We start from the raw sequence: 27055 nt of genomic DNA, 5'->3' as shown, positions 1-27055 counted from the left end.
ACCAAGCAAGCCCCAGCATTTGCTTCACTTATTCCTCCAAGTGCCAGAAATTAAAGAAGGGAAAGGCCAGGGTTTTGTTAGCTTTGTGTTTTATGTGCCTGCAACATGATCAGCCCCAGGGATCATCTTTCCTGTGCCCAGGCAGGTGAGGTGGAAGGCACAGGCTGCAGGTACTGGGCAGTAACTGGATCCTGCAGACCCAGATCCAGCCAGAGCCAGGAGACACTGCCCAGAGAGCCCCTGCTGCAGGGACAGCTCCCAGCACCATGCAGGTAAGTGCTGCAGCCCCTTACAGCTTTCACAGGATGGGGGTAGAAGGGACCTTAAAGATCATCTCATTCCACTCCCTTCCAACCTTCCACTTTCCCATGCTGCTCCAAGCCCCATCCAACCCTGCCTTTCCCTCTGGATTCTAACCCTGACAGCTTTCATAGGGCAGGGTCAGGCCAAATAACACAAGTTGTCCTTCAAGGACAGATTAAGGGGCACCTCAAGCCTTCAGTAAAAGGTTGAAAATAGTCAAAAATTCTTCATATTATTCATAGCAAGTCATACTTCAGTATTTCCACACATGGATGCACAGAGAGTTTCAACACGTTAACGCCCTTCTGAGTTTGGGATCTCACTGTGCCTCAAGTAGATTTCTTAGTTTCTAGGAGGAAAAAACCTCACACTAATAATACAAAGACCAGTCTAGAAGTGATTGCTTTGCAAGCTTATATTGTAAAATGAGGGAAAACCTTTGGGTTGAGAGGCAGGAGAGCTCAGTGTCCCTGTTGCTGTTCCAGCTGACGCTCTGCAGGCTCCGCACACACCAGTGGTGCTTCATCCTCTGCAATGTGCTGCTCTTCCACCTGCTGCTCTTTGGGGCAGATTTACTGGAGCAATACTTCCTGCAGTCCCTGCCTCTCTCCTACACTGATGCAAAGGCTCTGGAGATCAGGGACAGGGCCAGGAAGCTGGATCTGGATCCTCTGGAGGCCAACCTCTCTTCCAGCAGCAGCAGTGCAGTGACTTGCTCCAACCAGGAGATATTCCTGCTCATTGTTGTGTGCAGCAGCCCGGAGAACAGGACAAGACGTGATGCCATCAGGCAGACCTGGGGCAACGCCACGGCCTCCAGGGCTTACAGTGTGCTCACTGTGTTTGCTGTAGGGAAGGCAGCCTCAGCAAGCACCCAGCTGGAGATCCAGGAGGAGGCTCAAAGGCACAGAGACATCATTGAAGGCAGTTTCATCGACTCCCCCCAGACACAGACACAGAAGATGCTGATGAGCGTGGAGTGGACGGTGATTTTCTGTCCCCGTGCCAGGTTCATCCTTCACACAGCCCAGGACGTGTTTGTGGGTGTTCCCAGCCTGGCTGGCTACCTGCTGAGCTTAGCCCAGCAGGAGGACATCTACCTGGGCAGGGTGGTTCACCACGCAGTGCCCGACAGGGACCCCCAGAGCCCCGGCTTTGTCCCCCTCCATCTGTACCCCCAGCAGTTCTACCCGGATTTCTGCCACGGCAGCGCTTTCCTCCTGTCCCAGGACGTGGCCCGCAAGGTTTTCGTGGCTGCCAGGGAGGTGCCCCTGGCACTGCCCCCCGCTGCCTTTGTAGGGGTCTGTGCCAAGAGAGCTGGCATCAGTGCCAGGCACAGCTCCCGCTTCGCTGGGGACAAGCACATCAGCTACAACCCCTGCTGCTATAAATTCATTTTCACCTCTTCTGCCATGAGGGAGGACGAGCTATTTACGGACTGGAAGGAAACGAGCGATGGGGAGGATTGCTCCCTACTGGAAACCTACTACAGCCTGGTGTCCTGCAAGGTTCTGACCTACATTGATAACTTCAAACAGTTCAGCTTGGACAGGATAAAAAATGAGCTCCTTCATTTTGTCAATTAATGCTTAGCTCCTGCTTGAAGAGGCTGGATTTTCTTTCATCAGCTGTGTTATCCTGTACAAAGGATGCCCTCCCAAAGTTTGCTCTTTTCCCTTCAGCAGCAAATGGATTCTCACTGTTACAGTGTGACAGAGCAGAACTGGATGTCCTCTGCCTCTAAGTACCTACAAGTGCATGCATGGAAGTAAAAAAGGATATTCCAGCAGACTTGTCTATACCCATGGCTTTTCACACTTTTCAGTCTTCAAAACTTTTTTATGTGAGTGAGGCATCACCTCCTTCCAAAGAATTCTGGAACAAAGGGGCAGCTTTCCATCCACAAAAGGAGGTGCTTCTGAGCAGGCTGGTTCAGAGAGAAACAGAGCAGCTCCAGCAGGAACAGACACTGAGCCATCATGGAAATTCCTCAAGTAAAGCTGTTTGTTAACATCCATCAAATGACAAGGTTTGGTTTGGGATTTTTGGGTTTTTTAAACCAAATGTTACCTCAGCATGTTCCCTCAGTTCTCCAGCATTCCATTTTGTGGTTTTCATTATTATTTCCACCTGTTACTTTAAGGGGGGGGGTGACAAAAACAACACATTTCAAAATTGTCATTTATATCAGCTACAGCAGCAGCATGTAATCCATATGGCAATGTACAGCATGGGCAGGGAACTGCCTCTGAGTAATAAGGGGAAAGTGATCAATTAATCAATCAACTCTGAGCTCAAAGCTCAACAAAATAAAGCATATGTGTATACATAAAAAAATCCCCTTGTTTGGCATCTCTGCACATTCTAAAATATTGTCTTTGGCAAATGTACCATGCAAAGCAGATGCTAAATACTCAGCACACAGAGTAGCCTTCAAAAGCACCAGCTGAAAACACACATGGAAGAGGCTCATGAATTGCAGAACAGGTTTATATATTGATTTCTTTTACTGACATTTCAGCATATGGCTGCACAGAGCCACCAGCACACAAAGCCACCTACAATAACAGAGCTGAACTGCCCAGAACAAGTGCAAGCTAAGGACTTGTACACTCTTTTATTTCCTTTTTAGTGCTTTAAAGTGTTTGCTGGATGCAGGATCCATGGAGCTCCTGAGCTCTCTCCAGACATGAGACACTGCAGTGCATTTCTCACTGGCAGATCTTTATTGGGCACATTGAGGGTAAAAGCCGCAGCACTGGCATGCAGGATGACAACTCAGGGACATCTTGGGGAACAAGGCACCTCATCTGCATTTAGACAGCTTAGCAAACATTAAGGGATCTCCCCCAGCTCCTCTGAGCTCTCCTGGCAGCAATTTTTGGCAGGCAATGCCAGCTGCACCTCCACCTACCTCAGGCAAAGCCAGAGTTCCTGCAGGACAGATCCCCCTGCTTCCCCTGGCAGCACAGGGACACGGGGCAGGACTCTCCACAGCCACACTTAACTAAAAAAGCCCCAAAGCAGTAATTTCTTGTTTTATTCTGCTCCTCCTCAACAAAAATAATACAAGGCTTTGACAGAAATACCCTGCGGTCTGTTTATGGGCAAAGACACACACCATGGAGTGCCCAGCCACTCCTGATTCTCTGCCACAGCTCTGGCATCTTCAAAAGAAGATTCCAACTTCCTAAGATGCCACATTTCCATACTCCCACTTCATTCACTCCCTGCACGCAAGAGCTCCATGTTCTCATCCCTTTTAATGATCTAACTCAGGTAACTAAAATACCACATTTCTTTAAATAACACTTTAAAAAATTGCATCTCTGTTAAAAAATAGTGTAAACAATTCAAGATTTGGTTCTGAATAGCCTTGTAGTTCTCCAGCCACTAAACTGAGCTGCCACCCCACAGCACAGCCAGCCAGGGACACAGAGCTCCCTGGTGGGTTTGATCCCTACAGAGTGCAATGATTTGTTTTTAAAAGGGCTAAAAACCTTTTTTTCTTTTTAAATCCTCAGCAGAAAATGTAAACAATATTTAGGATTATTTATTCCAGCAAGACTCACATCCAGCAGGTTGAAAATAAGATAATCCAGTCCATACTCCCTCATGTGGGCACTATCACTTACTCAGCAACAGGATTCTGACAGAACAGAGTGTTCCATGCAAGTGCCAACTCTGGCAGGTAAAAAAAGGAATTAAAAAAGAATATAAATTATGGCAGCATCTGAGGTTACAAACCTTGAGGTGTTTTGGTGGTTTTTCTTAACTGAACTGTAACTACCGATAAAACAAAACAGAAACTCCAAACCCAAGACCAATTGAAACAAACACTGATAAATTCTGCCAAATAAAACAGCCAGCAGCTGCTAAGTGCTCACCTGGGTTACCTGCCTCATGAAGCACACAGGGAACTTCTGCCATGACATTTTAGGGGGAAATACCAAACAAGCTTTAATTTGCTCTCCTGACTCATTTCAAATAGAGTCAAAATATCTTCACACTCCTTTAAAGAGACACCTCCGGTGTGGAGAGTTTTTACACCTTGTACCTCAACACCTGGGCTGTGTTCTGCAAGAGGGGCACCCCAGACACCAAGGACATTATTCTGCTCCTTCCACAGCTGTAGTAGAAGCTGCTTGAACATAATAGGGGCCCTCAAGCAGGTAAGCCCTGAGCCTCAGGTAGTACTGATTGCCAAAGATCTCTGCAATGGTTTTGGAGTTCACCAGGGCCTTCACCAGTTCGTATTTTGCATCCTTTGAAGCTTTGTCAGGCTCCACAGATCTGTCCACAACGTACTCCACAAACCCTGGGCTGCTCAGCATCAGCTTCTGGGCCCATGGCTGGTTTGCAATGGCCTGAACAGGAAACAAAAGATGTGAGAGGTGGGGGGAACATTTTTAAAAAAAGCAGCTACACAGTAGGGTTTTAGTACAGTGACAAGAAACAGGAAAAATTAAATTATATAAGAAACCACCACTCAAATCAAGCAGCAGGGTTTAACACTGGAGAACAAGTAGAGCTCAGAGTTTTGAGGGAATTATCACAGCGGTGTCTCTGCTAGAGAAGCAGCACCTTGGAGCACAGCTCTTGCCTTTTTTATCCCCCTCTCCAATTTATTAGAAAATTAGCATTACAGACATGATGTGTCTGCTGCATCATTTAAATGGGGAAGCCAAGTGGGGCCTGAGGAACAAGGCCTTTTACTGACCACTTCAACTAGAAGCTGAAATCCTTCACTTTGAAGAAATAACTAAATCTGAGACTGAAGGGCACCACAAGTCCCTCCCTGATGTTTCAGAGCAAAAGCACTCACAGTAAACACCCGTAGAGCCCCACAGTGGAGATCAGGGAATGGCTGAGTGCTGATGCTCCTGAACAGCTCCAGGGGCTGGCTGGACAAGGATGTGAACCAGGATTCAGTCATTCTTAAAAGGTCTTCTGTCTGCTGGTCTGGCTGCATAAATCATAAAAATGAGAATTTGATTAGGATTATGAAAAGCTTTCAGGTTTTTGGGATGTGTTCAAATGGTTTAATCACCCCTTTAGAGCTACACTGTTAACCCAGAGCCCTGGATCCAAAGACCACAGGGACTGGAGCAGTTTGCTCCCATCCCTCTGAGCACAAGGATGTGAACCTGCTTCCTCTCAACTCCCTCATCAATGAAGTCTTGACTTCATCTTTTATTAACATTTCAGAACACCTGGCACCCTACAAACAAACCCAACCTTTAGCAAACCAACCAGGGAATTTCAAACCAGTAAATCCATGACTCAGAACACTGAAAGCACCACTGCCACCCAACCTAGAGGCTGCAAAATGTCTCCCACAGTTACTCAGGTGTGTGATGATTTCATTCTTGGAGATTTAAAGAAAAACCAAAGACAAAAAGCCCAACTTACAGGCAAGTAAAGCAGGGATGAAATGGCATCCAAGCAGCGGAGCCGTAACTCGGTGGGGGCATTCTTGGCCTGGTGCCCCATTTTGCTTAAGAGATTTTGAAATCTACTTCCTTTCAAAACAAAAACAAAGTGCTCTTAATTAATTCAGCCAGATCTCTACAGGAATATAGTTACCCACCAGTTACATTATAAATTTATTCATTAGATAAGTGAATATTTTTTCCATTCCTTTCTGTATCACCCCAAACCAATTCACTCTTATATTATAAAGTATTATTAAATAAAGAAGATACTAACTGGTTTTCTGTAAAACCTGTTTGCCTTCCACATTTGATCCCAGGATTCCCAGTGTGTCCACAGCCACCCCAATCATGGTTGGGTCCTGACTTTCTGCCATTTCAAAGACTTTTTCCATAAAGACAGGGTAGCGCTCACAGATCTGCTGGGGACTGTCCACAACAGCCAGATTGCCAAAAAATTTAACAAATCCTGAGAAAACAAAACCAAAAAAAGCATTGAGTGGAAGAACAGCAACTTCAGCAACGGCAAAATTAAATGTACATTAACATGAGACTGATTTGTTCCTAAACATGTGTTCTTAAGGCTGAACAGTGTTGGTTGGTAAAGAGCTCAAAATAAAGACAGAACTAAGCAACAAGCCAAATATTTTGACTGTTGCTTAATTCATGATGTTTGTACTCCTAAAAAAGGCTACAATAACACAAACTTTAAAGCTACAGCACGGCCTGCCCAGATCTTACTGAGGAGCATCCTTCAGACTGGATATGTACAATATTGGATATTTAAAAACGCTGAGGGACAATCTGATATTCAAAATTTCCCCTGAGCTTTCAGCAGAGAGGCTTGGCAGTGCTGTGCATTTAACCAAAGCAAGCAGCAAAGGCTGGCAAGGAGGAATTCAGGGGCACCTGGCAGGTAGAAGCTGGAGAAGGGGTCAGACTGTGCCCCCAGGATGATGTTGGAGATCCTGTCGATCACTCCCTGCTGGGCCAGGTACTGCCGGCCCTGCGGGCTGTGGGCCAGCGCTGTCACCATCTCGATGCACGTGGCCCTGCAACGCCAAAAAAACAGATTTGGGTTTGTTTCAGTGGGGCTTGAAGCACTCAGTGATTAACAAAAAGAAACCACACCCATAAGACACAATCCTAGCAAAGAAACTCAAATGATCCCAACTGTTCAGCTCATTCAGCTCTTTAGATTTGGGAAAGAGCTTGAAAATGTTTCTGCTGCAGCCACACACGGTAATTGTCACTCCGTTAATGTATGAAGTATTTGACACCCAAGACTGTTTAAGGAGAGGCAGGTACAGCGTTTTTCTTTTTACAAGAAACACACACAAATACATTTGTTAGAGTTTTAACAGTGGTGGAAATGTCCTTGGCACACTCACCAACATACCTGACCAGCACATCCTCTCCAGTCAGCTCCCCAATTAACTCCGAGATTAACCCACTGCTGGCACAGTAATTCAGAGACTCTGCTGACACTGATGAAATCTCCACAATTAGCTAAATAAAAGCAAAAAGGACAGTTTATAAAAACATTATAATAATTCCCTGCAACAGCCAAATAAATCTTCTGTGCTAGTTAACCTTACATATATTAAATATGGAATCACATTTAATAACATTTTTATTATTAACCCAAATGTCTGCCTGAAGCAACTTCATAAGGAGTTCCAAGTTTCCAGCACTTGCATTTGATCTCTATTCACAATCAGCTCTTCCTGTGCTATCCCCATTAAGCTCTAGAATGATTAAATTGTGTTATTCCCCCTTTGCCAAACATCTCTAGACTGACAGCTGGCATCTCTCCAAAACTCTTAGCAGCACTTCACATCCAAAAGTCAAAAGGCAACAGTTAACTATCTAACTTTTATTTTCAGTGAAACAAACACTTTCTGGTGCCTTTAGTGATTCTGTGTAGCACTTCCAATGCCTTAGGCACCACAAGTCAGAAAATTAACAGCAAGGTACACTTTTACACCAGTGTAATGAGAAAGAGAAGTTACTGCAGCATGGGGGCTCTCATGATGTCATCTCCCACTCCTTCCCAGTTTCGGTGCAACACAGACATGAAGCAAAGGGGGTGAATCAGTGAGAAACAATGATGTAACAGCAATAAAGGGCAGGCTGGGAGCAGGAGCAGCAGAGAAGGTGTGCCCACCTCATAGACCCGGTAGCGAACGATGTCACTGGTGGCCATGACCCTCCTCAGGTCCCCCAGCAAGCTGCTCCCAAACAGGGCCTCCAGCCCCTCCTGGCTCTGGGCTATCCTGGACAGAGATTTGATGGCCTGCAAGCAAAAACAGGAGCTTGTTAGTGTGAAAAATGCATGTTTTGTGATTGGCTTTTGGCAAATATTAAAACGAATGTTATACGTGCTATGTTAGAAAGTAATGCTGTGTTAATTCTCTTAAGTAGTGTGTTAAATATAGTTTTAGGTTATAACAAAATGTTAAAATAGAAACGATGCTATGTAGGATGCTTTTTTTTAAAGAAAGGACTCACACTGAGATAGCAGCCACAGGACACCTGAATCTTTCAGAGCAAGAGAATTTATTGCTCCATTATCAGGAGAAATGAACTTCTTCCCATTAGGATTCAGAGGAAGAAGCTGACACTGACCAGACAGAATCCTGTGTTTGAATGGAATTTATGCATCATGTCTGAGGTGTATGAATATGCAACAGGTTATTGTTTGTAAGGGTTAATCCTCTGTTAAAGTGGGTTCTTTTTCAGGCTTGTGCTGCTGTCAGTAACTCTTTGTCTCTACTGTCTTTTATTGTCCTAATTTAATTTGCCCAAATGATTATTACTCTAATTGTATTACTATTTTTATCACCATTTTATTGCTATTAAACTTTTAAAATTTTAAAAAACAAGTGATTGACGTTTTTCACGTTTTTAAAAAGGAACAAATCACCCAGAGAAGAAAATCCAAGACTATCAGGTTTTAGCTCTTTATTAACTACTTAACTACAGCTATACACTTAATTTAATTCTAATTCACTTTTCACTGATGACAGCTCATTATTACTGCCACCAACGATGTCAGCTGGCAGAGGAATGGGACAACAAAGGCACCTTTACCTCTTTGGCCACTGCTATTTTCTCCTCTCCAATGCAGTTTATGATTTGCTGTAACAGCTCAGGGCTGTGCAGAATCTCTGGGACAGCAGCTGAGTCCTCAACAATCCTCCCAATCTGATCAAAGAGACACAGAAAATAACATGAGAACAAATTATTTTCCACTGCAAGGATCCTCAAGCACTGGAGCAGCTCAACAGAAACCAGAGTCACAATTTTTTGAGGTTTTTGGATCAAAACTCAGCTGGACAACACCTGAGCAGCTGCTCTCAGCTGAATTTCTATAAATCCATCCCAAACCACAACATCCCACACTCCTCTTCTTTGAAATCAATGCAGCAAGTGTCGAGCTCCCACAGCCTGTTTGGGGTTTCCACAATAGTGTAAACTATCCTGAATATCAAATTTTTGCTGCTTTTAGTTCTTCCATCACCTGCTGGCCTGGAAAGCTTTAACCAGGGCACGTGGCTGAAGTTTTATTCACAACTTGCTTTTGACAGGACATAGTTTTGGACATTATTATTGACATATCACAAAGCATTATACACAGTGCACAGAAATTATCCCAAATGGCACAAGTGTAGGGCACAATTCCTGCTTTTATCACAAAGGCAGGAAAGAGCAGAGGGGGACAAACGCAGGAAAGCCTGTACCTGGGACATGGCGAGGATCTTCACGGAGTCCTCGGGGTGGAACAGGCCCTTGTGCAGCTCCTCCCTGAGGCTCTGGATCACGTAAAGCGGGTCCAGGGCCTGCAGGAGCCTCTCCAGGATGGAAACACACGCGGACACCTGTTCCCTGCGCGGGACGGAGAGAAAAGCGAGCCCTTGAGGAGAGGAACATCACTGTGCCACCTCCCGGCCCGAAAGAGGGCAGGGAATGAGCCGGGGAGGCGGCGGGACCGGCCCGCTCCGGGAGCACGGCAGCGGGGCCGGGCAGGCCCACCGGAGCTCACCGGTCATTGACGGCGAGGAGGCCGAAGAGCGCCCTCAGGTGATGCTCGGCGAGGCGGGAGCGGAGGGCGGCGAGCGGCACGGCCTGCACGGCGACCCGCAGGGCCCGCAGCTCCTCCAGGGCCGCGTCCCGCCGCGCCGCCCGCTCCAGCAGCTCCGCCGCCGCCTCCGCCATCTTCGCCGCCTCCGCCACCTCCCGGCAGTCTCGCGAGAACTCGCGTCGCCCGTAGCGACCGCCGGGCGGGGATATCGCGAGAACTCGCGTCGCCCTTAGCAACCGCCGCGCCGTTGCTAAGGGCGCCTTTGGCGTCTGGCAAAATGTAAACAAAATGTCCGCGCGTCACGCCCCCCTGGCTCTTTCCTATTGGCTGTGCGCGGAAGGGGCGTGGTCCCGCTAATGAAGGGGCGTGGTCCCAGTAATGAGGGGGGTGCGGTCCCGGTAATGAGGAGGGGGCGGGGTCCCCGGTAATGAGGAGGGGGCGGGGTCCCCGTAATGAGGAGGGGGCGGGGTCCCCGGTAATGAGGAGGGGGCGGGGTCCCCGGTAATGAGGAGGGGGCGGGGTCCCCGGTAATGAGGAGGGGGCGGGGTCCCCGGTAATGAGGAGGGGGCGGGGTCCCCGGTAATGAGGAGGGGGCGGGGTCCCCGCTAATGAGGAGGGGGCGGGGTCCCCGGTAATGAGGAGGGGGCGGGGTCCCCGGTAATGAGGAGGGGGCGGGGTCCCGTCGGCATGGCCGGTCTCCATCCCCGGAGCGGGGCCGGAGGTCGGTGCATGGTGTCGCCGTTTTTTGGCAAAACTGCGATAAACGGCGTTTATCCGGTTCGGGAAGGGAAAGCGCCGATCCCGAGAGCGCAGGAACAGCCGGTCCCATCCCGGTGTGTGCCCGGGGCAGCTCCCGGTGCGGAGAACGTGCCACCCCCTCATTTTCTCTCATTTTGCGAACAGATCCGTGCTGTCAGATAACTCCTGTAACTTTGTGCCTCCAGCTCCGCGCAGGATTCCCTCAAACCTGTGGCAAACGGGCGAGTCCTGCGGGCTGGCAAAGAGGGAATTGCGAGAGATCGTGGGGACAGACAGGGGGACAGTGAAAAGTCACACGGGGGACAACAAAGTCACACGGGGGACAATAAAGTTCCAACGTGGGACAAACAGCGCTCGGCTCTGCCTCGCGCCCCTCCCGGAAGATTTTGGGTACCAACACCGCCGGGACTCAGCCGCTGCCCGGCAATTTCTACCCAGAGACCCCCAAACAGACGAAATCTGAGGAAATTACAATTTTATAGACAGGGAAATGGAAGCGAAAGGGATAAATGAGGTCAGCGTGTCTCAGAGCACTGGGACGGGCTCCGGGGCTGGCACTGAGGGACCACCTGGAAACTTGGGCACCAGCTCGGGAGTCGGAGCCCACTCTGGGCTGCCCAGGCCGGTATTTGTCCCCCGGCCCGGCGGGGGCACAGGCGGCGGTGGCAGCAGGGGACACCGCGCCGTCCGGTCCGGTCCCGCAGCCCCGCAGGGAGGAAGGCCGGCAGGAGGAGGAGGAGGAGGAGGAGGAGGAGGAGGAGGAGGAGGAGGAGCCAGCGCTGTGCCCGGCGGCGCTCCCGGCTCGGGCACGGCAGGGGGAGGGAACGCCGGGCATGGAGGGGCCCAGGCAGCGCTGCCCGATGGCCCCCGGTGCACAGGGCTGGGCCCGGGCCGGCCGCGGCACCGCGCTGCTGGTGAGTGCGGGGATGGACACACGGACACGGGGAGGGACACGGGGACGGGGATGGATGGACATGGGGATGGGATGGATGGACATGGGGATGAGATGGATGGACACGGGGATGGGATGGACACGGGGATGGGATGGATGGATGGATGGATGGATGGATGGATGGATGGATGGATGGATGGACGCACACGGGGATGGGATGAGAATGGACACAGGGCTGGATGGACATGGGGCTGGGATGGGGATGGACATGGGGACAGATGGACACAGGGATGGGGTGGATGCAGAGATGGACGCATGGATGGGATGGGGATAGATGGACATGGGGATGGGATGGACGCTGGGATGGACACAGGGATGGATGGACACAGGGATGGATGGACACAGGGATGGGGTGGATGCAGAGATGGACACATGGATGGGATGGGGATAGATGGACATGGGGATGGGATGGACGCTGGGATGGACACAGGGATGGGGTGGACATGGGGATGGACACGGGGGTGGGTTGAGGATGCACACAGGGCTGGGATGGACACAGGGCTGGGATGGACACAGAGCTGGGATGGATATGAGGACAGACGGACATGGGGCTGGGATGGACACAGGGATGGACACATGGATGGGATGGGGGTCCAGGACCTGGGACAATCCCTGGGGAGCACAACAGACCCCAACCCACGCCAAGCAACCATGGAAATATCTGTGTGTGCCTCTGTTAGCAAAGCTCTCCCCAAAGCCATCGTGCAGGAGGGGGGGACTCCCTCTATCTGCTGGGAGAAAGGCAAATTTTCAGGTTTTTTTACACTCAGCATTGCCACAAGTTGTGCTCAGGTGGGGTTGTTCAGTTGGGGTTTTTTAACAGAATCTCATCAAAACCAGGCAAAAATCCTGGCAAGGTCTAAACCTAAAGCTGTTTATAGCTCACCAAAGCCAGGAGAAGTGTTGCAGAAATCTGAGTCTCTCTGCACTAAACTGGAATTTTGTGCTGTTCAGTGAAGTTCTTAAATCCTCACAGGGGTGTTTTCAGTTTTTCCACTTCAGTATTTTGGCAATCATGAGTTTAATTGGTTTATCAGGCAGGAATCCTGATGTTTCACTCCCTTTTTTGCACCATCCCTTAGCAAATACAAATATTCTGGAAAAAAAGGGGTGGAAAATCTTCCTTTTCATAAAAAAAAAGGGGGGGAAACACCAGAAAAAAAACAAAGTAGTGCTCATGTTTGTGCTAATATTCAATCACAAATGATGCTGGGGATTTCCTCATCACATGAAGAGGAAGATTTTACAAGAAGATTAATGATCATCAGGCTGAACAGGTTGGATGTTTGTTTTTTCCCTGAGCAAGGAGCATGATTACATTTTAATCTGGAAAAATAGGTACAGCAGCACATCTCTGTTTGGCTTGGAGCGAGGAGCTTCAAGCGAGGAGCTTCTGGGATTTGTTGTATAATATTTCTTAAATGGCTTAGTGGGAAAAAAAGGAGCGCAGAAGGAGCTCTAAAAATTATGATGAGAAGTCTTGTGGTAATAAAGAATATTTCCTCAAATGGATTGGGAAAGAGAAGACGAGCAATACAGCACATCAGTCATTTTCCAAATGGAAAGGAGCTCCTTTGTGGTGACAAGAGAGATTTTTAATTCAATTTAAAAAAAAAAAAGAAAAAAAAAGAAAAAAAAAAGAAAGAAAAAAAAAAAGATACATTTCTAGATTAGTGCTGTAATGGCAGGTTTTTCAGAGGAAAAAGGAGGGTGAAAATAAGGGGGGAAAAGGAATATATTCTTAGTATTTTTAAAATCACTGCAGCTGAACCAGGGCCAGATGCTGTTTATGTCAGAAACAAAACAAAAGACAAAGGGAAGGCACTGCAGCCAGAGTGGCACCATCCTTCAGCTGCTCCTCAGCCCTCCAGATTTACCTCCCCATTCCATGTCTTACCTCCTCATTCTCCTGCACAAAGCCAGTCCTGGCTGCTGGGATGGGGCCTGGGACCCCCATTAGTCTGGGGGTGACCTCCCACCGTTGGGGCCTGGGCTGATACAGCCTCAAAAGTGCCCCTGTCCTGCCCTGAGCACGAGATTGGCCCTTTAGGGGGGGAACGAATCCCTCTAGGAGCAGGTTCTCACTTTAATTCACTCACCTGAGCACTCACCTTGATGCACTCACCTGAGCATCCTCACCTTAATCCAATTGAACTGGTTAAACTGAATTAATTCAATTAATTAATTATTTAATCCAATTTGACCTGTTCCTGCAATGCTGAGAAATGTCCCTCCAGCCCCAGCCAATGCCGGTGTTTTTTCCCAAGTGCAATATCTGGTGCGATATCTCACCTCCCACCACCCCTGCTGTTCTCTCCGAGGTGCTGGCGCTGCTGCTGCTCCTGCACCCCCTGCTCCGGGGCCTGGCTCTGCAGCTGCACTCGGCTCTCACGGGCAGCTACGTGCCAGGGACACACTCGGTGGTGTTTGTCACCTGCCTCAACGAGCACATCGCCAGGGACATCGCCAGGTACGGCCGCACCACCCCCGCAGGGGCTGCAGCAAAGCTGAGTTTATCCTTGGCAATTCTGGGTGCCCAGGGCAGCTGGGGCTGCCCCATCCCTGGCAGGGCTTGAGGCCAGGTTGGACATTGGGATAGAGAAAGGTGTCCCTGCCATGGCAGTGACATCAAATTTAGGGTCCCTCCGACCCAAACCATTCTGGGATTTACCCCATCCATGCTCCTTTCCACTGAGTGCACCACAAGCCCTTGCCCAGAGCTGCTCTGTCCCAAGGAAAGCTGACATTTGCCTCTGGAGCCAATGCCATGGAAACAGCAAGCAATTCTCCATGCATTTCACTGCCTTGCATTTTCCAAGAACCCTGAATTTCTGGGTTCTCAGGTGGATTAGTCTCCAAGCTGATGTTCTCTGATTGCCACAGTCTTTATTCCTCTCCAGACAACAAAATGTCGCGAGGGATATTTACAGAGAGAGACAAGGCACACTGCTCTCACATGAAAATAAAGGGAAAAGGGTCCACAACAAACACTTCTGAGGTCTCTGCTCACCAGGCAAATGAGGGCTTTCCCTTGATTTTCTCCTTCTGTTTTAATATGTGAGGCACTTAGGGTGATATTTTGCATGCAGAGTTCTTTTCACACATCTGTCAGCCCTGCCTCAATGGATGGTCTGTTCAAAGAACTGAACCCGTGTTGCCTGGGGAAGTGTTTATGATGGACCGTGGAGTTTCCTGCAACACCTCCTGTGCTGTTTTCCTGCTGCCAAAACCCCTCCATCCCAGCAAAGGGCTCCCAGACATGCCCAGGAACTGACAGGCTACTGAAAGGGAGTTTGTGTCACCTTAAATACTGCAACTGTGTTGAGGAATTCAAATAGAATTATGTCTGCTCTGCTCCATGTCTCCTATAAAAAAAGGAGCAACTGTACCTGGTGAAAAGAGCCTCAGTTCCTGAAAATGCCTCATCTTAGCAGCTTTGCAAATGCTTTCCACTCTTTGTTGCTCATCTTGCAGGGAAGGGAGAGGAGATAAATCACTTCCCCTTGCTGAGATATGTGTACTTTGGTTGTGGTTTTACTGGTGGAGTAATTATTCCTTTGTTCTGGAGCTGGGAGCAGTGAGCCCTGATTGCAGGGGATGACACAGGGCTTCTGCACTCATTTTCCCCCACTCCTTTTCCTGTGTTTGTTCTTCCTTTGCACTGCTCAGTGGAGCCCTCACTCACATGGATCAGTCTGCAAGGAAATTTTCCACCCCACAAAAAAGGGGTTCAAGCTTTGGGAAAGCAGAAGAGCTGCAGGTGGAATTCAGCATCTCAAGACCTTCTTGCCTGTCCTGGGGGGAGCTGACCCCCTTGGATGGGTGGTGTGGCCACTGCACCTCACCCAATTGCCCAGCACCCCCCAGCCCCCACTGCTGCCTTAGATCTGTGTTTATCATTTTCTTTGCTTTTCTGCTTATTAATATTTCATTTGTCTCACTTCAGGGCAAAGAAACACACAGTTAAGCACCCAACCCAAAGCTATCATGTATTATGCAGGCATTTTCCACAGATCACATTCAGCTTCTCACAATGTCCTCTGCTCCCCTGGTGGCCTCTTGTTGCTGCTCAGCTTGCTGGGACCAAGTTCAGGATCTCAGGATCTCAATTTATGGGGACAGAGCACCGAAACCAAAAGGTTCCTGTGCTGAAGGAGCTGCAAGTTGCAGGCAGCAGATCCAGACTGATTTGTGCCATGTGTGACACGACAGGCACAGCAGGGGTGGCTCTGCTCGTGCTGCTGCACTTCGTTGCTCTGAAGATTAATTCAAGATGCTCCAGGAGCACTGAGTGCCTGGAGCTGCCTGCACATGGTGGGAGCAAACAGCCCAAACAGCCCTGAGCATCCTGGGGGCCTCCTTCTCTCCATCCATGGTCCCCCAAACCAGTGCTGAACCAAGGTGGGGGCACTGGTGCCCGGCCTGAGGGACAGCTGCCACCTCTGTGAGAGGGGCCAGACACTGCTCTGCTCACCAAACACAGCATTTCTTCTAAAAATCTTCCAAAAATCCTTCTTCTAAATCCTTCTTCCTTTCTTCTAAAACTCCTCCCTGAGGTTGCTTCAGTGCTCTGTAATCTCTGAGGTGTCCCTTCCTCCCGAGCAGCTCTGCAATAACAAACAGCCCTCAACTCATGGAGGGAAGGAATCTATCTGGGCTTCAGCTTTCTAGGATATTTTGGGTTGGAAAACCTTGATGTTTTTAATTTAGGATGCACATTCAGGCTGCTCTGGGAGGAAGGGACAGCTGGACAGGGGCAGACAAAGCCAGGCTGGGTTTTTGTGGTCCCACATTTCAGTCCCTGCCCTGGTGACCCCACAGCCAGAGGGGCACGGGGCTGGCACTGAGCAGGGTCCTCCAGGCCAGGAGCAACCCCCAAAGTCCCTCCTGAGCACAGGGAGGGTCCCAGAGCCCTCATCTGAAATATCCCCAGCCAAAGTTCACCTTTGTTTTCTCAGGGTAATAAGTAACCCAAAATTCAGTGTCTCCAATGCCAAAGCTGACAAGGGAATGTCCCAGGGCTGGGGTGAGCTGTGGGCTGGCACTGAGTGTCCCCCTGTGTCCCCAGGGCCATCATGGACAGGAGGCTGGCTGCCTGTGTGAACATCCTGCCCAAGAGCTCGGCCCTGTGAGTAGTGCTGGGCATTCCCCCAGGAGGAGCAAACCTGGGCTCTGCAGGGAGGGAAGGAGGGGATGGACACAGGCCTGGGTTCCAGAGGCTGCTGGGTGTGTTTGTTGTTGCAGATGGTGGGGATGAGCCTCTCTGTGCTCACTGAGGAGGGCAGATGCTCTCACTGCCCGTTCATTTATTGGGTACTTGGTTACACAGACATCCAGCAATTTAGGGTTTATGGTCCTGAGGACGTGGTGCCTGTTGTTAGAGACTCTAAAAAGCAGCCAAATAGGGACCAGAAAAGGCTTTTGCAAAATGAAGCAGCTTTTTCAGGCAGGAAGAACAGCGGGTTTGACCTTGGAACAGGCCCAGCCCTGCTCTGCAGGGGTCCTCAGCTGTCCATGCAAAGGGACTGCACTTGCTGAGAGATTCAACAGCAAAGCCCCAAAACAGCTTTTCCTCACAGAAACCCCCTGGCAGAAGTGAGGAGCAGATCCCACTCCAGCTTCCCTCAGGAGGGGATCCCACAGTGCAAACCCATATCCCACCTAAGAGCAAACCCAGCAATGCCCTTCTTCCCCTAATCCATCATGTTCTACAAACCCAGAGGGGCAAACCCAGTAACTCCCTGCTTCCCTTTGTCCATCATTTCCTACAAACCCAGAGAGCAAACCCAGCAATGCCCTTCTTCCCCTAATCCATCCTTTCCTACAAACCCAGAGGGGCAAACCAAGTAACTCCCTTCTTCCCCTTATCCATCATGTCCTAGAAGCCCAGAGGGCAAACCCCACAACTCCCTTTTTCCTCTAATCCGTCATTTCCTACAAACCCAGAGGACAAACCCAGTAACTCCCTTCTTCCCCTAATCCATCCTTTCCTACAAACCCAGTAACTTCTTCCTCTAATCCCTCATGTCCTACAAGCGCAGAGGGGCAGAGCAGAGCTGCTCCTGCAGCTCCAGCTGGATCCTGCTCCAGGACCCTGCCCTGCCCGAGCCCTCCCCTGCAGGCAGATGAGATCAGGACAGCTCCTGGCAGCGGAAATGTTTTCAAAGGTCACATCTGACTCATGAGAGGTGCAGCTCCTCTCCTGCAGGGAAAGAGAGGAGGAAAGCTCAGCCTGCAGGCACTGTCCCTGCAGGCACTGTCCCCCAGCCATGCTCAGAGCCACCCCAGCCCAGCCAGTCTGCCCTGACAAATCTGCCCCCCTGGGCAAATCCTCTGGAGGGGGCTCCTGTCCATAAATCTGGGGTGCTCACCCGTGTGCTCAGCAGTTTTGGGGCCAGCAATGCTTCTTGAGCCGCTTTGTAAGGAAATGGCCACGTGCAAAAAGCACCAAGAAGGGAAAGGATCCTGAGGGTTGGCATGGCTGCAGCAGAGCTGGATTTGCTGATGCTGCTTTTCTTTTAAATCCAGGTATTTCTGGAAAGGGGAGCTGGAAGAATCCACTGAAATACTGCTAGTAAGTGATCATTCCCTACATAACAAAAATCCTGCTGGAAACGGCCCCATCTGAAAGGGGCTGCAGGGAGGACTGGGGAGGGTGTCACCAACCTGCTGGGTTTGGGACCATCCCCGGAGTGGAGCCTTGGGAGAGCTCCTGTCACACCCTGGCCAAGCTGCACACCAGGATCCCTCCACATGTCCCTTCACATCTCCCCTTGAGGTCTGTTCTGGCTTTTTACTCTCCACAGTTGGTGAAAACAAGGACGTCCAAAATAGGAGAATTGTCCAACTACGTCAGGTGAGGCTCTGGCTCCACAGGAGCACTGGGTGTCCCATCCAAGGTAGGCTGTCACCTCCTGCTCCAGCTTTGGGGGTTCCCTGAGTCCCATCCCACCCAGAGGGGGTTAAGTGATCCTGCTGTATCTTACAAGCCATAAAAACCCAGAGATGGCACCAGCAAAAAGGAAAAGGCGGCAGAAATACCAACTGCTGGGTTCGAGGAGGGATTCTGCTCCCCACGCCAGTTATCATTCCCTGACAGGATTTCCTGCTGCTCCCGGGGCAGGGAGGCTCTCTCAGCTTGGGGCCAGCCCCGGCAGTCTGCGGTGAACCCAAACGAGAGCAGAATTCCCACGTGGCACAAAGGAGCTGTGGGTGTTTTGAAGTGCGGGAGGGCCGGGCAGGGCTGGGGCGGCTTCCTGACTGCGCTGCTGCTCCGCGCCTGTTTCCACTTTAGATCCATCCATCCCTTTGAAATCCCCGACATCATCAGCCTGCCCATCGAGCAGGGGAACCCTGCCTACCTCCGGTGGATGGAGGAGAACGTCCCACGGCACTGAAGGGCACAAAGTACCGCTCATTTTTGGGGAGCAATAAGGCAGCTTTTATCTTCTGGGGTTTGCTGTGACACAGGAGCTCGGGATTGGGAAAGCTCCACTCCTCTGCCTGCCCCTGAGCGCTGGGCAGCCCGGAGCTGGTGCAGGATGAGCTGGGAAGAGCTGCCTGCACCCAGAGCTGTGCATGAGGATGCAGAGATGCCCCTGTCCGGACACTCGGGGCTGTCAGCAGCGAATTCCAGCCGGGAGCCGTGGCCTGGCGGTGCCGTGTGTCCCCACAGCCAGCCCTGACCCTGCTTGGCAAACCCCAGCAAAGCCCAGCAACACCCAGCAAGCCTCAGCAAAGCCCAGAAAACCCAGCAAAGCCCAGCAAACCTCAGCAAACCTCAGCAAACCCCAGCAAACCTCAGCAACACCCAGCAAACCCCAGCAGGATTCAGCCCTCCCTGTCACAGGGAGCTGGGATGAGCTGGGTGGGCCAGGTCGGGGAGCCCAGGTGCCAACAGGACCACGGATAGTGGTATAAAGGATAATAGTAATGCAATGGTCTTGGGAGCCACTCACCTTGGTGCAAGTCCAAGTGAAAGTAATGGACCCCTCACTAGTCCTAAACACATTCATACTCTCAACCCTGGCAACCCTCTCCACCCCCATCCTATTTGCACTTCTTTCCAACAACCTCAAGAACACCCCCAACACAATTACAAACACAGCCAAAACCTCCTTCTTAATCAGCCTAATCCCCATAGCGATCTACATCCACCCCAGAACAGAAAGCCTCACCTCCTTCTGAGAATGAAAATTCATTATAAACTTCAAAATCCCCATCAGCCTAAAAATAGACTTCTACTTCCTTACCTTCTTCCCCATTGCACAGTTTGTGGTCCTGCTGGCACTGTGCCCCTACCCCACCTGAGCTGAGCTTTGTAGAAGGATCCTCGTGTTCATGGTTTCTGGGACATAACTTAGGGGACATTTTTGGGGTATTTATGTGACTGGGAAGGGAATAAACAGGAGTTTCTTACCTGGGCAGGAGGAAAGGCCTGTCCTGGGCTTGCACAGCTCACCTGGCACAGAGCACAGCCCAGCAGCACAACCCGTGCTGGGCACTGGGCACCCCAACCCAATAATCCTCACACTACAGAAAAACAGTGACTTTGAAAAAAACCCCACTTTTTAATTGTACATCAGACATATTAATTACAACTCGGGTATAATGAGAGGTGCTTACAAGCAGCAACCTGAAATCAGAAGGTGCACAGAGTTGTTATAATTTCTATTACAGCGAATGCAAAATATACTCTGCAACAAAAATACTTTTAAAGGCTCCACATTCAATTCTCTGCAAGAAGCCAGGAGAGGAGGAGAGGGAACAGAGAGGGAGCAGAGAGGGGCCAGAGCCAGATCCTGTGGGTGCTCCCACTGGCACAACCCTGCTCAGCCCTGGCACAGCCCTTGGAAGGGCTCCATAGGCACTCCGAAAGGGAAATGTTTGAAGTGATCCTTCAAGGACAAAGCTAAGGCAGGACAGGCAGTTCTCCAGCTGCTGGACCCTCCCTGCCAGGGATGGGGGGACCTGGCAGCCCCTCTCCCAAAGGGACAGGGACACTCTGCTCTGGATGAGTGAGATCCCACAAGCACAGGTAGGACAGGACCCCAGAGCCCAGCACGGCCCTCCCTCCATCCCCTGGGACAGCCATGGTGGGATGGGGAGAGATGATGAGGACATCAAAAATATCTCTCTGTCTCTCTAAACGATAAAAACCTAACACATCTATCTGATACTGGAATCTTTTTTAAAAAGCCAACTGCTGTGCTCCTGCCCAAGCTGGCAGTATTGCTTTGCTAAAGGAGGGGCTGCTCCTTCTCTCCTGCAGACAAATCAAGCCCAGTGCTCACAAACATCAGCACTACAAGAGAGGCACAGCTAGGAGGCCACAGGGATGGCCACAGGCGTGGACACAGTACAGCCCCTGCCCCCCTGTCCTCCTCAGCCTTTTTTGGTTTGTCTGCTGGTTTGGCACATTTGGGATGAAGATTCCTGTAGGAACAAAGGCCTTGGGCTGCACTCTGTGCAGTGCCCATGGTGGTTTTAAGGCAAAGGAGGATTTTTTGGACGATCTCTTCCAAGATCATGATTGTCAGAGCAGGGAGATGGAGCTGGTGCAGCAGCACACTCAGCCCAGGCTGTGGGGTGAGAGCCCATGTGCCCCATGGCTGCAGCAGCCACACCTGGGCTGGGTCTGGGGCATTTCCTCCTGTATCAAGCAAACCACATTCCTTCAATGAGTGGTTCAGGATGAGGTGGGAAAGCCCAGTTTCCCGAGGGCACAGGGATGAGCTCTGGGAGCCCAGGGATGGGGAGGGGGTGGTGTTTGGGCAGCAGGAGCCCCTCGAGGCTGCTCGGTCAGGCTGGGACAATGGGGTGAGCCAGGCTGTGCCAGGCACAGGCCGAGGGTGTGGGGTGCCCCCCAAGCAGCTGCTCCAGCTGTGCCAGGGGGACCCTTCTGGAGGGGCCAGACCCCCTCAGTGCTCTGAGCACCACCGGCTCCATCAGCAGGGCACGGCTGGGCCACGCTCTGCACAAACACAGCCAAGGAACTAAAAATCGTTAACATTGATAAAACAGAGCGTCAGGGCTCCAGGTTTCACCGCTGGGCAGCCCTGCCCGCCTGGGCGCTGCCTCCACCCGCGGGAGGGACCAGCACCTCTCCTGTGCCTCGGGCTGCCCCAGCGGCCCGATCTGCTCCGCCCTGGCTCCGGGAGAGGTTCGGGGGCGGCGGGGTCAGTACGGGGTGGTGCCTTCCCACTCCACCAGGTACTGCACCTTGCCCTCCAGCGTCACCCGCCGTGCCAGCACCTGGTACTTCTCCCCGCACACCAGCCGGCCCGCGGCCCCGAAGTAGCTGCTGATGGAGGACTTGAGGTGGGACAGCGAGGAGTCGTCCTCGCTGATGCTCTCGAAGGTGTGGCTGTCGATGCCGCCGTCGGGGCGCTCGGGGCCGGCCGGGTTCTCGCTGCCCTCGGGGCGGTGCCCGCCCGGCTCTGCCCCTCCTCGCCTCTTGGCCCCCGAGGCGTAGGCGGGCACCGCCAGCTTGCGCTTGCGGCTGCCCACGGTCCTGCGGCTGCGGGGAGGGCACAGGGCACGAGTGAGGGTGGCACGCAAAATGTGCCCCCCCCCGGGTGGCTTCTGGAGGGAGCCAGGAAGGTTCCATCCCATTTGGGGAGCCCAGCAAGGACTGATGTCTCCGATCCTGCACCCCCTGCAGGTGCCACTCTGGGACCCCCAGCCCGTTTTGGGGTACAGGCAGGGAAAGCTCCCCAGGGCGGGACATGGAGAGGGCACACACAGGTGCTCGCCCCCCCGGCCGTGCCACTGGGACCCCTCCGGAAGGGGGCGAGGGGCTCAGTCCTCACCTGGACTCGTAGGAGAGGCTCGTGGTGGCCGAGCCTGAGGTGCTGGTGGCGTCTGTGGAGTCCACGTCCGACAGGAACGTCTGTCCTGAGCTGGCACTGTGGGTGGGGTGGGATGGGACAGGCTGGGATGCAGCATTGCCCCCGCCTGGCACAAGCAGCACCCCTGTGCCCCACAGCCCTGCCCTGGCTGCACAGACCTTTTCAGGCTCTGGATCTCGTCCAGCGTGAAGTCGAAGATGCTGGCCAGGTGGTGGTTGGTGCTCCAGGCCGAGGTGAAGTCGCTCTGTCACAAAAACAGAGAGCTCACTCCTCACTGCCTGGCGCAGGGGTGCTGCCCACACCCCGGGACCGACAGGAGCTCTCAAACCTGCGGGCAGCCCAGGGCCGGGCAGGGAGGAGAGGACAAGGCACTCACGCTGGGAATGGCATCCTCCAGCAGGAACTTGGCCCTCTTGCGCCGCGCTCGCTTCTGCTGCTGGAGCTGCCGCGGGAGGAGGCTGCAAACAGGGCACGAGTGAGTGAGGGGGCTCGGGCAGGGGCAGGGGGCTGCAAACAGGGCAGGAGTGAGTGAGGGGGCTCGGGCAGGGGCCGGGGAAAGGGCAGGGGGATGCTGCTGCTGCTGCTGCTGCCGCGGGGCCAGCGGGGCCGCTCACCTGTCCTTATGGGCGTATTTGCTTTTCCCCCTCTTCTTCAGCTCGCAGGAGCCGCTCTCGCCCTCGCCGGGGGCTTTCTCCGGCAGCACCTTGCTGGGGGGGTTCGGGGGGACGCGGATCCGCAGGCGGAAGATGCATTTCTTCTTTTTGATCTCCTTCCCGCACAGGAACCTGGGCGCGGAGGGGAGGGCAGGGAGCAGAGCCCTCAGTAGGGCTGGCACGGAGCATCCCGCATCCACCCTGAGCCCCATCCCGCATCCTCCTTGTGCCCATCCCGCATCCACCCTGTGCCATCCCGCATCCACCCTGAGCCCCATCCCGCATCCTCCTTGTGCCCATCCCGCATCCTCCTTGTGCCCATCCTGCATCATCCCTGCCCATCCCGCATCCCCCCTGTGCCATCCCGCATCCTCCAATGCCATCCCGCATCTCCCCTGTGCCATCCCGCGTCCCCCCTGTGCCCATCCTACATCCTCCAGTGCCATCCCGCATTCTCCCTGTGCCATCCCGCATCCTCCAATGCCATCCCGCATCTCCCTGCCCATTCCCCCGGCTCTCACCGGCTCTTGTAGCTGTTGAGGGCGTTCAGGAGGTGGGGGCCGCGCTCCGACACCGGGGTGCCCGTGAGCTGCGGAAAGGGGCGCACAGGGCTCAGTGCCCGCCCTGCTTATGCCCAATCCCAACAGACGGGGGAACCCGAACTCCGCATTTCGGCTCCTGCCCGGGGCCGGGGAGGGAGGGAGGGAGGGACGGAGGGAGCCAAGGCCCGGCCAGAGGCACCCGGGCCTGGCAGTGCCACCCTCGGGAGTGCCCGTCCTGCCCCGGGACAGGTTTGGTGGTGTGAGTGCTGGGAAAGGGGTCAGCTCTGACACTCCAAGGAAAATCCAGTGCAGAGGAAGGGAAACTCTTATTTATTATTAAACCCCTCTGGAGCAGGAGCTGCCGTGCTGAGTGCTGCTCAAGCTGGGGTGACATTTCTCACTCCCATGGCTGCTCAACCCAAGGTGTGTTTGTACCTTCCCCAGCTGCAGAGGGTCCCAGTGGTGGTTCACAAAGGCCAAGATCTCCTCGAAGTCAAAGTATTTCTTCTTGCTCTGCACACCCAGGTTGTAGAGGGCGAGGTGGACGATGTCCACCCTGCAGCAAAGAGGGGCACAGGGTCAGCAGCCCTGGCAGGATGGTGCCACCACCCCCATGCCCCGTTCTGCCAGTGCCACTACAGCTCCCAGAGCCTCCCAAACCACCTCTGGAACCTCCCCACACCTCACAGGGGAAGCAGCCCAGCCCAGAGGTGAATCCCAGTGGATGCCACAGCCAGGACAGCACCCCTTGGGCTTTGGGGAGAGGTGGGACACTGCCTGCAGCTGAGCCCTTGCAGGGGTCATCCAGCCCCGTGTCCCAGAGGCACCTGGGCACATCCCGGTGTCCCAGAGGCACCAGAGGAGGCAGAGCCCATTCCTCACCATCTCAGGGGCAGGCGCTTGATGTACTCTGGTCCCTGGTTGCACACAGAGCAGAAGAACACATAGAACCTGCAAAACACCAGGGACAGGCTGGGGGTCAGGAACATCCACCCCCGTGCAGGGCCTGGGCATGGGACAGCTGGGACAGGGACAATGGTGGCAGCAAGGCCAGGGGCAGAGGGGCTCTGTGGGACAGGGGCCACCTGATCCATGGCAGTGTCAGATGGGCCAGGGACACAGAGCTGGGGTGTGCCCATGGAGCCACCCCAGCCATGCCCAGCAGGGCCATACCTGTCCCCAAACATCATGGGGTCGCTGAGGCACTGGGTGCAGGCTTCGTGGAACCACTGCCGGCAGCGGTGGCACTGCAGCATCTTCAGGTACCACCTGGGCAGGGACAGAGCGGTGACAGTGAGGGCAGCGTGTGGCAGCAGTGCCCCAGTCCCCTCCCAGACACAGACCCCAGGTGGGGGGAAAAAGTGTGTCCCTAACTGGTGATTCTGTGCAAACAGAGACACAGATGGCAAAGCTGCTGGCCCCGGGACAGTGCCCTGCAAGCCTGGGATCAAACATCCCCACCCTGATCCCATCTTCCTTTCCCCACAAAGCCATTGGTAATGCTTAGGCTGCCCTTACTGTCCCCACAAAGGCAATGGTGACACTCAGGCTGCCCTTACTGTCCCCACAAGCCATTGGTGGCACTCAGGCTGCCCTTACTGTCCCCACAAGCCATTGGTGGCACTCAGGCTGCCCTTACTCTCCGGGCCCCCCGCAGTAGCAGTAGCACTGCTGCTGGTTGGTTCGGTGTGGGGAGTCCCACTCCAGCAGCTCGGGGTTGTAGGACAGCACCATCTTCACGGCTTGCAGCGTCCTGGCAATGGCTCCTTTCTTCAGGGCCCCCCCTTTCTGCGGGAGAGGCAGGGCCGGGGTCAGCAGGGCCGCCCGGGGCCGTCCTGCCCGCAGTGCCGGGCACGGGCAGCGCACGGAGCCGGGGCAGCCGCACTCACCCGCACGGCCAGCGCGAAAATGCAGCGGCGGCAGAACCACGGCGTCCCCAGCGGGCCCTCGGCGCCGGTGGCCACCGGGATGTGGCACTGCTGGTGATAACCTGCGGAGGGCTCGGTATCAGCGGCGGGGCCGGGCCAGGCTCGGCAGGGCCCGGGGGGGACACCCAACTCACCCAGCCCGCACTTGCCGCAGATGAGGATCTCGTTCCTGGGCCCCGACTTCTTCCCCAGGCAGATGCTGCACTTGGGCTCCTCCCCGGGGACACCGGCTGTGGGAGCAGGGTGACAGCGGTGGCACAGCCACGTCCCCGGGCTGCCGGGAGCCGTCCCACAGCGGGAAAGGGGGAATGGGGCAACACTCACCATGCTGGATGTCCTTCCAGAGCACCCAGTACTTGGAGTTGTCCTCAAAGGTGACGAGGCAGCTCTGCTTGGAGCCGCTCACCTGCCGCACGAGAGCAGAACGGTTGTGGGTCAGCTCCCATTCCCAGCACTTCCCTGCTTTCCCTGGTGCCTGATCCCGTCCCTCGGGGCTGCGGGCACTCGGGTTTGGGGTGTGACACCCCGGGGCAGGATGGAAACCCGAAACGCCCAAGGACGCACTGAGCCGGGGACCGAGCCAGGGAACGGCTCCGCTGGCACCGGCGCCACTTCGGCTTCTCCCGTTCCCGGGGGTGCCCACGTTACCCTCTTGATCTTGCCGAGGTAGTAGAGCCCGTCTGTCCAGCGGCACAGCACGTACTGCCCCTCGCTCAGCCGGACCATCAGCTCCCGGCAGCCGCTGCCCCTCCGCGCCGCCGGCGGGACCCGGCCCGCGGCCGCGTACACATCGCGGATCAGCGGGCTCAGCTCCGCGCCCTCCATCGGCACCGCCTGCAGGGGACACACGCGCTGTCACCCGCCCTCGGCACGGCACGGCACGGCACGGCACAGCATCCCTGAGCGCTCTGCCCGGCAGGACCGAGGCTGGAGGCGGCTCAGCCCCGCCAGCAGGGGCTCAGCACGCTGCAAAGCAGAGCCGCTGGGACGGTTCCTTTCCACGAAATCCAGGGAGCAGCCAAAATCTTTGCTGCTGGCGAACAAGAGGGATTTAACCCCCGAGAGGCTCCCGCAGCAGCGGGACACGCCACAGGTCCGCGTGGTTCCCTTTTGGGAAGGGGCACATAAGGAATAAAAGCTTTAAATGTGCTGTGGTTTGAAAATCGCGATTTCCGCGCAGTTTTGCGGGACTGCTGCAGGAGCAGCGATGTGCCAGCACCACCCACAGCGAGCGAACCCAGGCGGCCAAATGTCACCGCCACGAGGTTTGGGGTGCAGGAGGCAGAGAAAGCACCCACAGCAGAGCCGCGATCCCCAAGGACGCCACGGAAACGGCTCGAAAGGGACTTTTCTCCCCTTGGGGCTCCCGTCACGGCCACACGTGTGGCCTCACGGCACCACGCGTGTCCGGATCGCGACACGAACCCGCTCTGCCCGGCCCTGCCATCCGTGAGGACTCTCCCGCTCCCCGGGAGCCCCGGGACGGGCAGAGCGATCCCGCTCCCGGCAGAGCCCGGCGCTCCCCAGCCGCGACACCGCCGGGTCCCCGCGT

The 27055-nt window shown here is 53.7% G+C and overlaps 4 protein-coding genes across 4 annotated transcripts; 2 read left to right on the top strand and 2 right to left on the bottom strand.

The window, feature by feature from the left end:
* The first annotated feature begins 728 nt into the window (after positions 1 to 728).
* Positions 729 to 1889, top strand: B3GALT9 (beta-1,3-galactosyltransferase 9). The gene has a single exon (XM_058818193.1). The coding sequence runs from the start codon at positions 729 to 731 to the stop codon at positions 1887 to 1889; it is 1161 nt and encodes a 386-aa protein (XP_058674176.1).
* PSMD5 (proteasome 26S subunit, non-ATPase 5) lies at positions 802 to 9972 on the bottom strand. The gene is made up of 10 exons (XM_058818192.1): positions 9781 to 9972; positions 9479 to 9623; positions 8829 to 8942; positions 7903 to 8031; positions 7135 to 7244; positions 6645 to 6787; positions 6013 to 6204; positions 5716 to 5825; positions 5129 to 5269; positions 802 to 4670 (listed from the first exon to the last, which is right to left on the bottom strand). Exons 1-10 carry the CDS (start codon positions 9951 to 9953, stop codon positions 4413 to 4415), a joined length of 1515 nt encoding a protein of 504 aa, XP_058674175.1. The 5' UTR covers positions 9954 to 9972; the 3' UTR covers positions 802 to 4412.
* Positions 9973 to 11411: 1439 nt separating this feature from the next.
* Positions 11412 to 18941, top strand: CUTA (cutA divalent cation tolerance homolog). Its single transcript, XM_058818464.1, has 6 exons — positions 11412 to 11492; positions 13852 to 14000; positions 16599 to 16658; positions 18059 to 18104; positions 18337 to 18386; positions 18825 to 18941. Exons 1-6 carry the CDS (start codon positions 11412 to 11414, stop codon positions 18925 to 18927), a joined length of 489 nt encoding a protein of 162 aa, XP_058674447.1. The 3' UTR covers positions 18928 to 18941.
* Positions 18942 to 20138: 1197 nt separating this feature from the next.
* PHF19 (PHD finger protein 19) lies at positions 20139 to 25708 on the bottom strand. The gene is made up of 12 exons (XM_058818247.1): positions 25649 to 25708; positions 25465 to 25565; positions 25215 to 25363; positions 24749 to 24844; positions 24458 to 24526; positions 24011 to 24131; positions 23555 to 23622; positions 22995 to 23165; positions 22757 to 22838; positions 22539 to 22624; positions 22342 to 22437; positions 20139 to 22049 (listed from the first exon to the last, which is right to left on the bottom strand). Exons 3-12 carry the CDS (start codon positions 25307 to 25309, stop codon positions 21710 to 21712), a joined length of 1224 nt encoding a protein of 407 aa, XP_058674230.1. The 5' UTR covers positions 25310 to 25363; positions 25465 to 25565; positions 25649 to 25708; the 3' UTR covers positions 20139 to 21709.
* Positions 25709 to 27055: the final 1347 nt, after the last annotated feature.

This window comes from Ammospiza caudacuta, chromosome 21, assembly GCF_027887145.1.
Source record: "Ammospiza caudacuta isolate bAmmCau1 chromosome 21, bAmmCau1.pri, whole genome shotgun sequence".
Classification (NCBI taxonomy): Eukaryota; Metazoa; Chordata; class Aves; order Passeriformes; family Passerellidae; genus Ammospiza; species Ammospiza caudacuta.
Note: the sequence above shows the minus strand (reverse complement) of the source record. Positions and strands in the feature narration are given on the sequence as shown.

What these genes read in the sequence shown, in the direction of transcription:
- PSMD5 (XM_058818192.1), bottom strand. Translation starts at nt 9,953, where the DNA reads ATGGCGGAGGCGGCGGCGGAGCTGCTGGAGCGGGCGGCGCGGCGGGAC. An exon ending in AGATCCTCGCCATGTCCCAG is followed by an intron (nt 8,943 to 9,478) that starts GTACAGGCTTTC and finishes CTCTTTGATCAG; the next exon opens with ATTGGGAGGATTGTTGAGGA. An exon ending in TTCGCTACCGGGTCTATGAG is followed by an intron (nt 7,245 to 7,902) that starts GTGGGCACACCT and finishes GCTTTTATTTAG; the next exon opens with CTAATTGTGGAGATTTCATC.
- B3GALT9 (XM_058818193.1), top strand. Translation starts at nt 729, where the DNA reads ATGAGGGAAAACCTTTGGGTTGAGAGGCAGGAGAGCTCAGTGTCCCTG.
- PHF19 (XM_058818247.1), bottom strand. Translation starts at nt 25,309, where the DNA reads ATGGTGCTGTCCTACAACCCCGAGCTGCTGGAGTGGGACTCCCCACAC. An exon ending in AAGCGCCTGCCCCTGAGATG is followed by an intron (nt 24,132 to 24,457) that starts GTGAGGAATGGG and finishes TCTTTGCTGCAG; the next exon opens with GGTGGACATCGTCCACCTCG. An exon ending in AGCCTCTCCTACGAGTCCAG is followed by an intron (nt 22,050 to 22,341) that starts GTGAGGACTGAG and finishes CCCTCCCCGCAG; the next exon opens with CCGCAGGACCGTGGGCAGCC.
- CUTA (XM_058818464.1), top strand. Translation starts at nt 11,412, where the DNA reads ATGGAGGGGCCCAGGCAGCGCTGCCCGATGGCCCCCGGTGCACAGGGC. An exon ending in GCCGCGGCACCGCGCTGCTG is followed by an intron (nt 11,493 to 13,851) that starts GTGAGTGCGGGG and finishes GTTCTCTCCGAG; the next exon opens with GTGCTGGCGCTGCTGCTGCT. An exon ending in GAATTGTCCAACTACGTCAG is followed by an intron (nt 18,387 to 18,824) that starts GTGAGGCTCTGG and finishes TTTCCACTTTAG; the next exon opens with ATCCATCCATCCCTTTGAAA.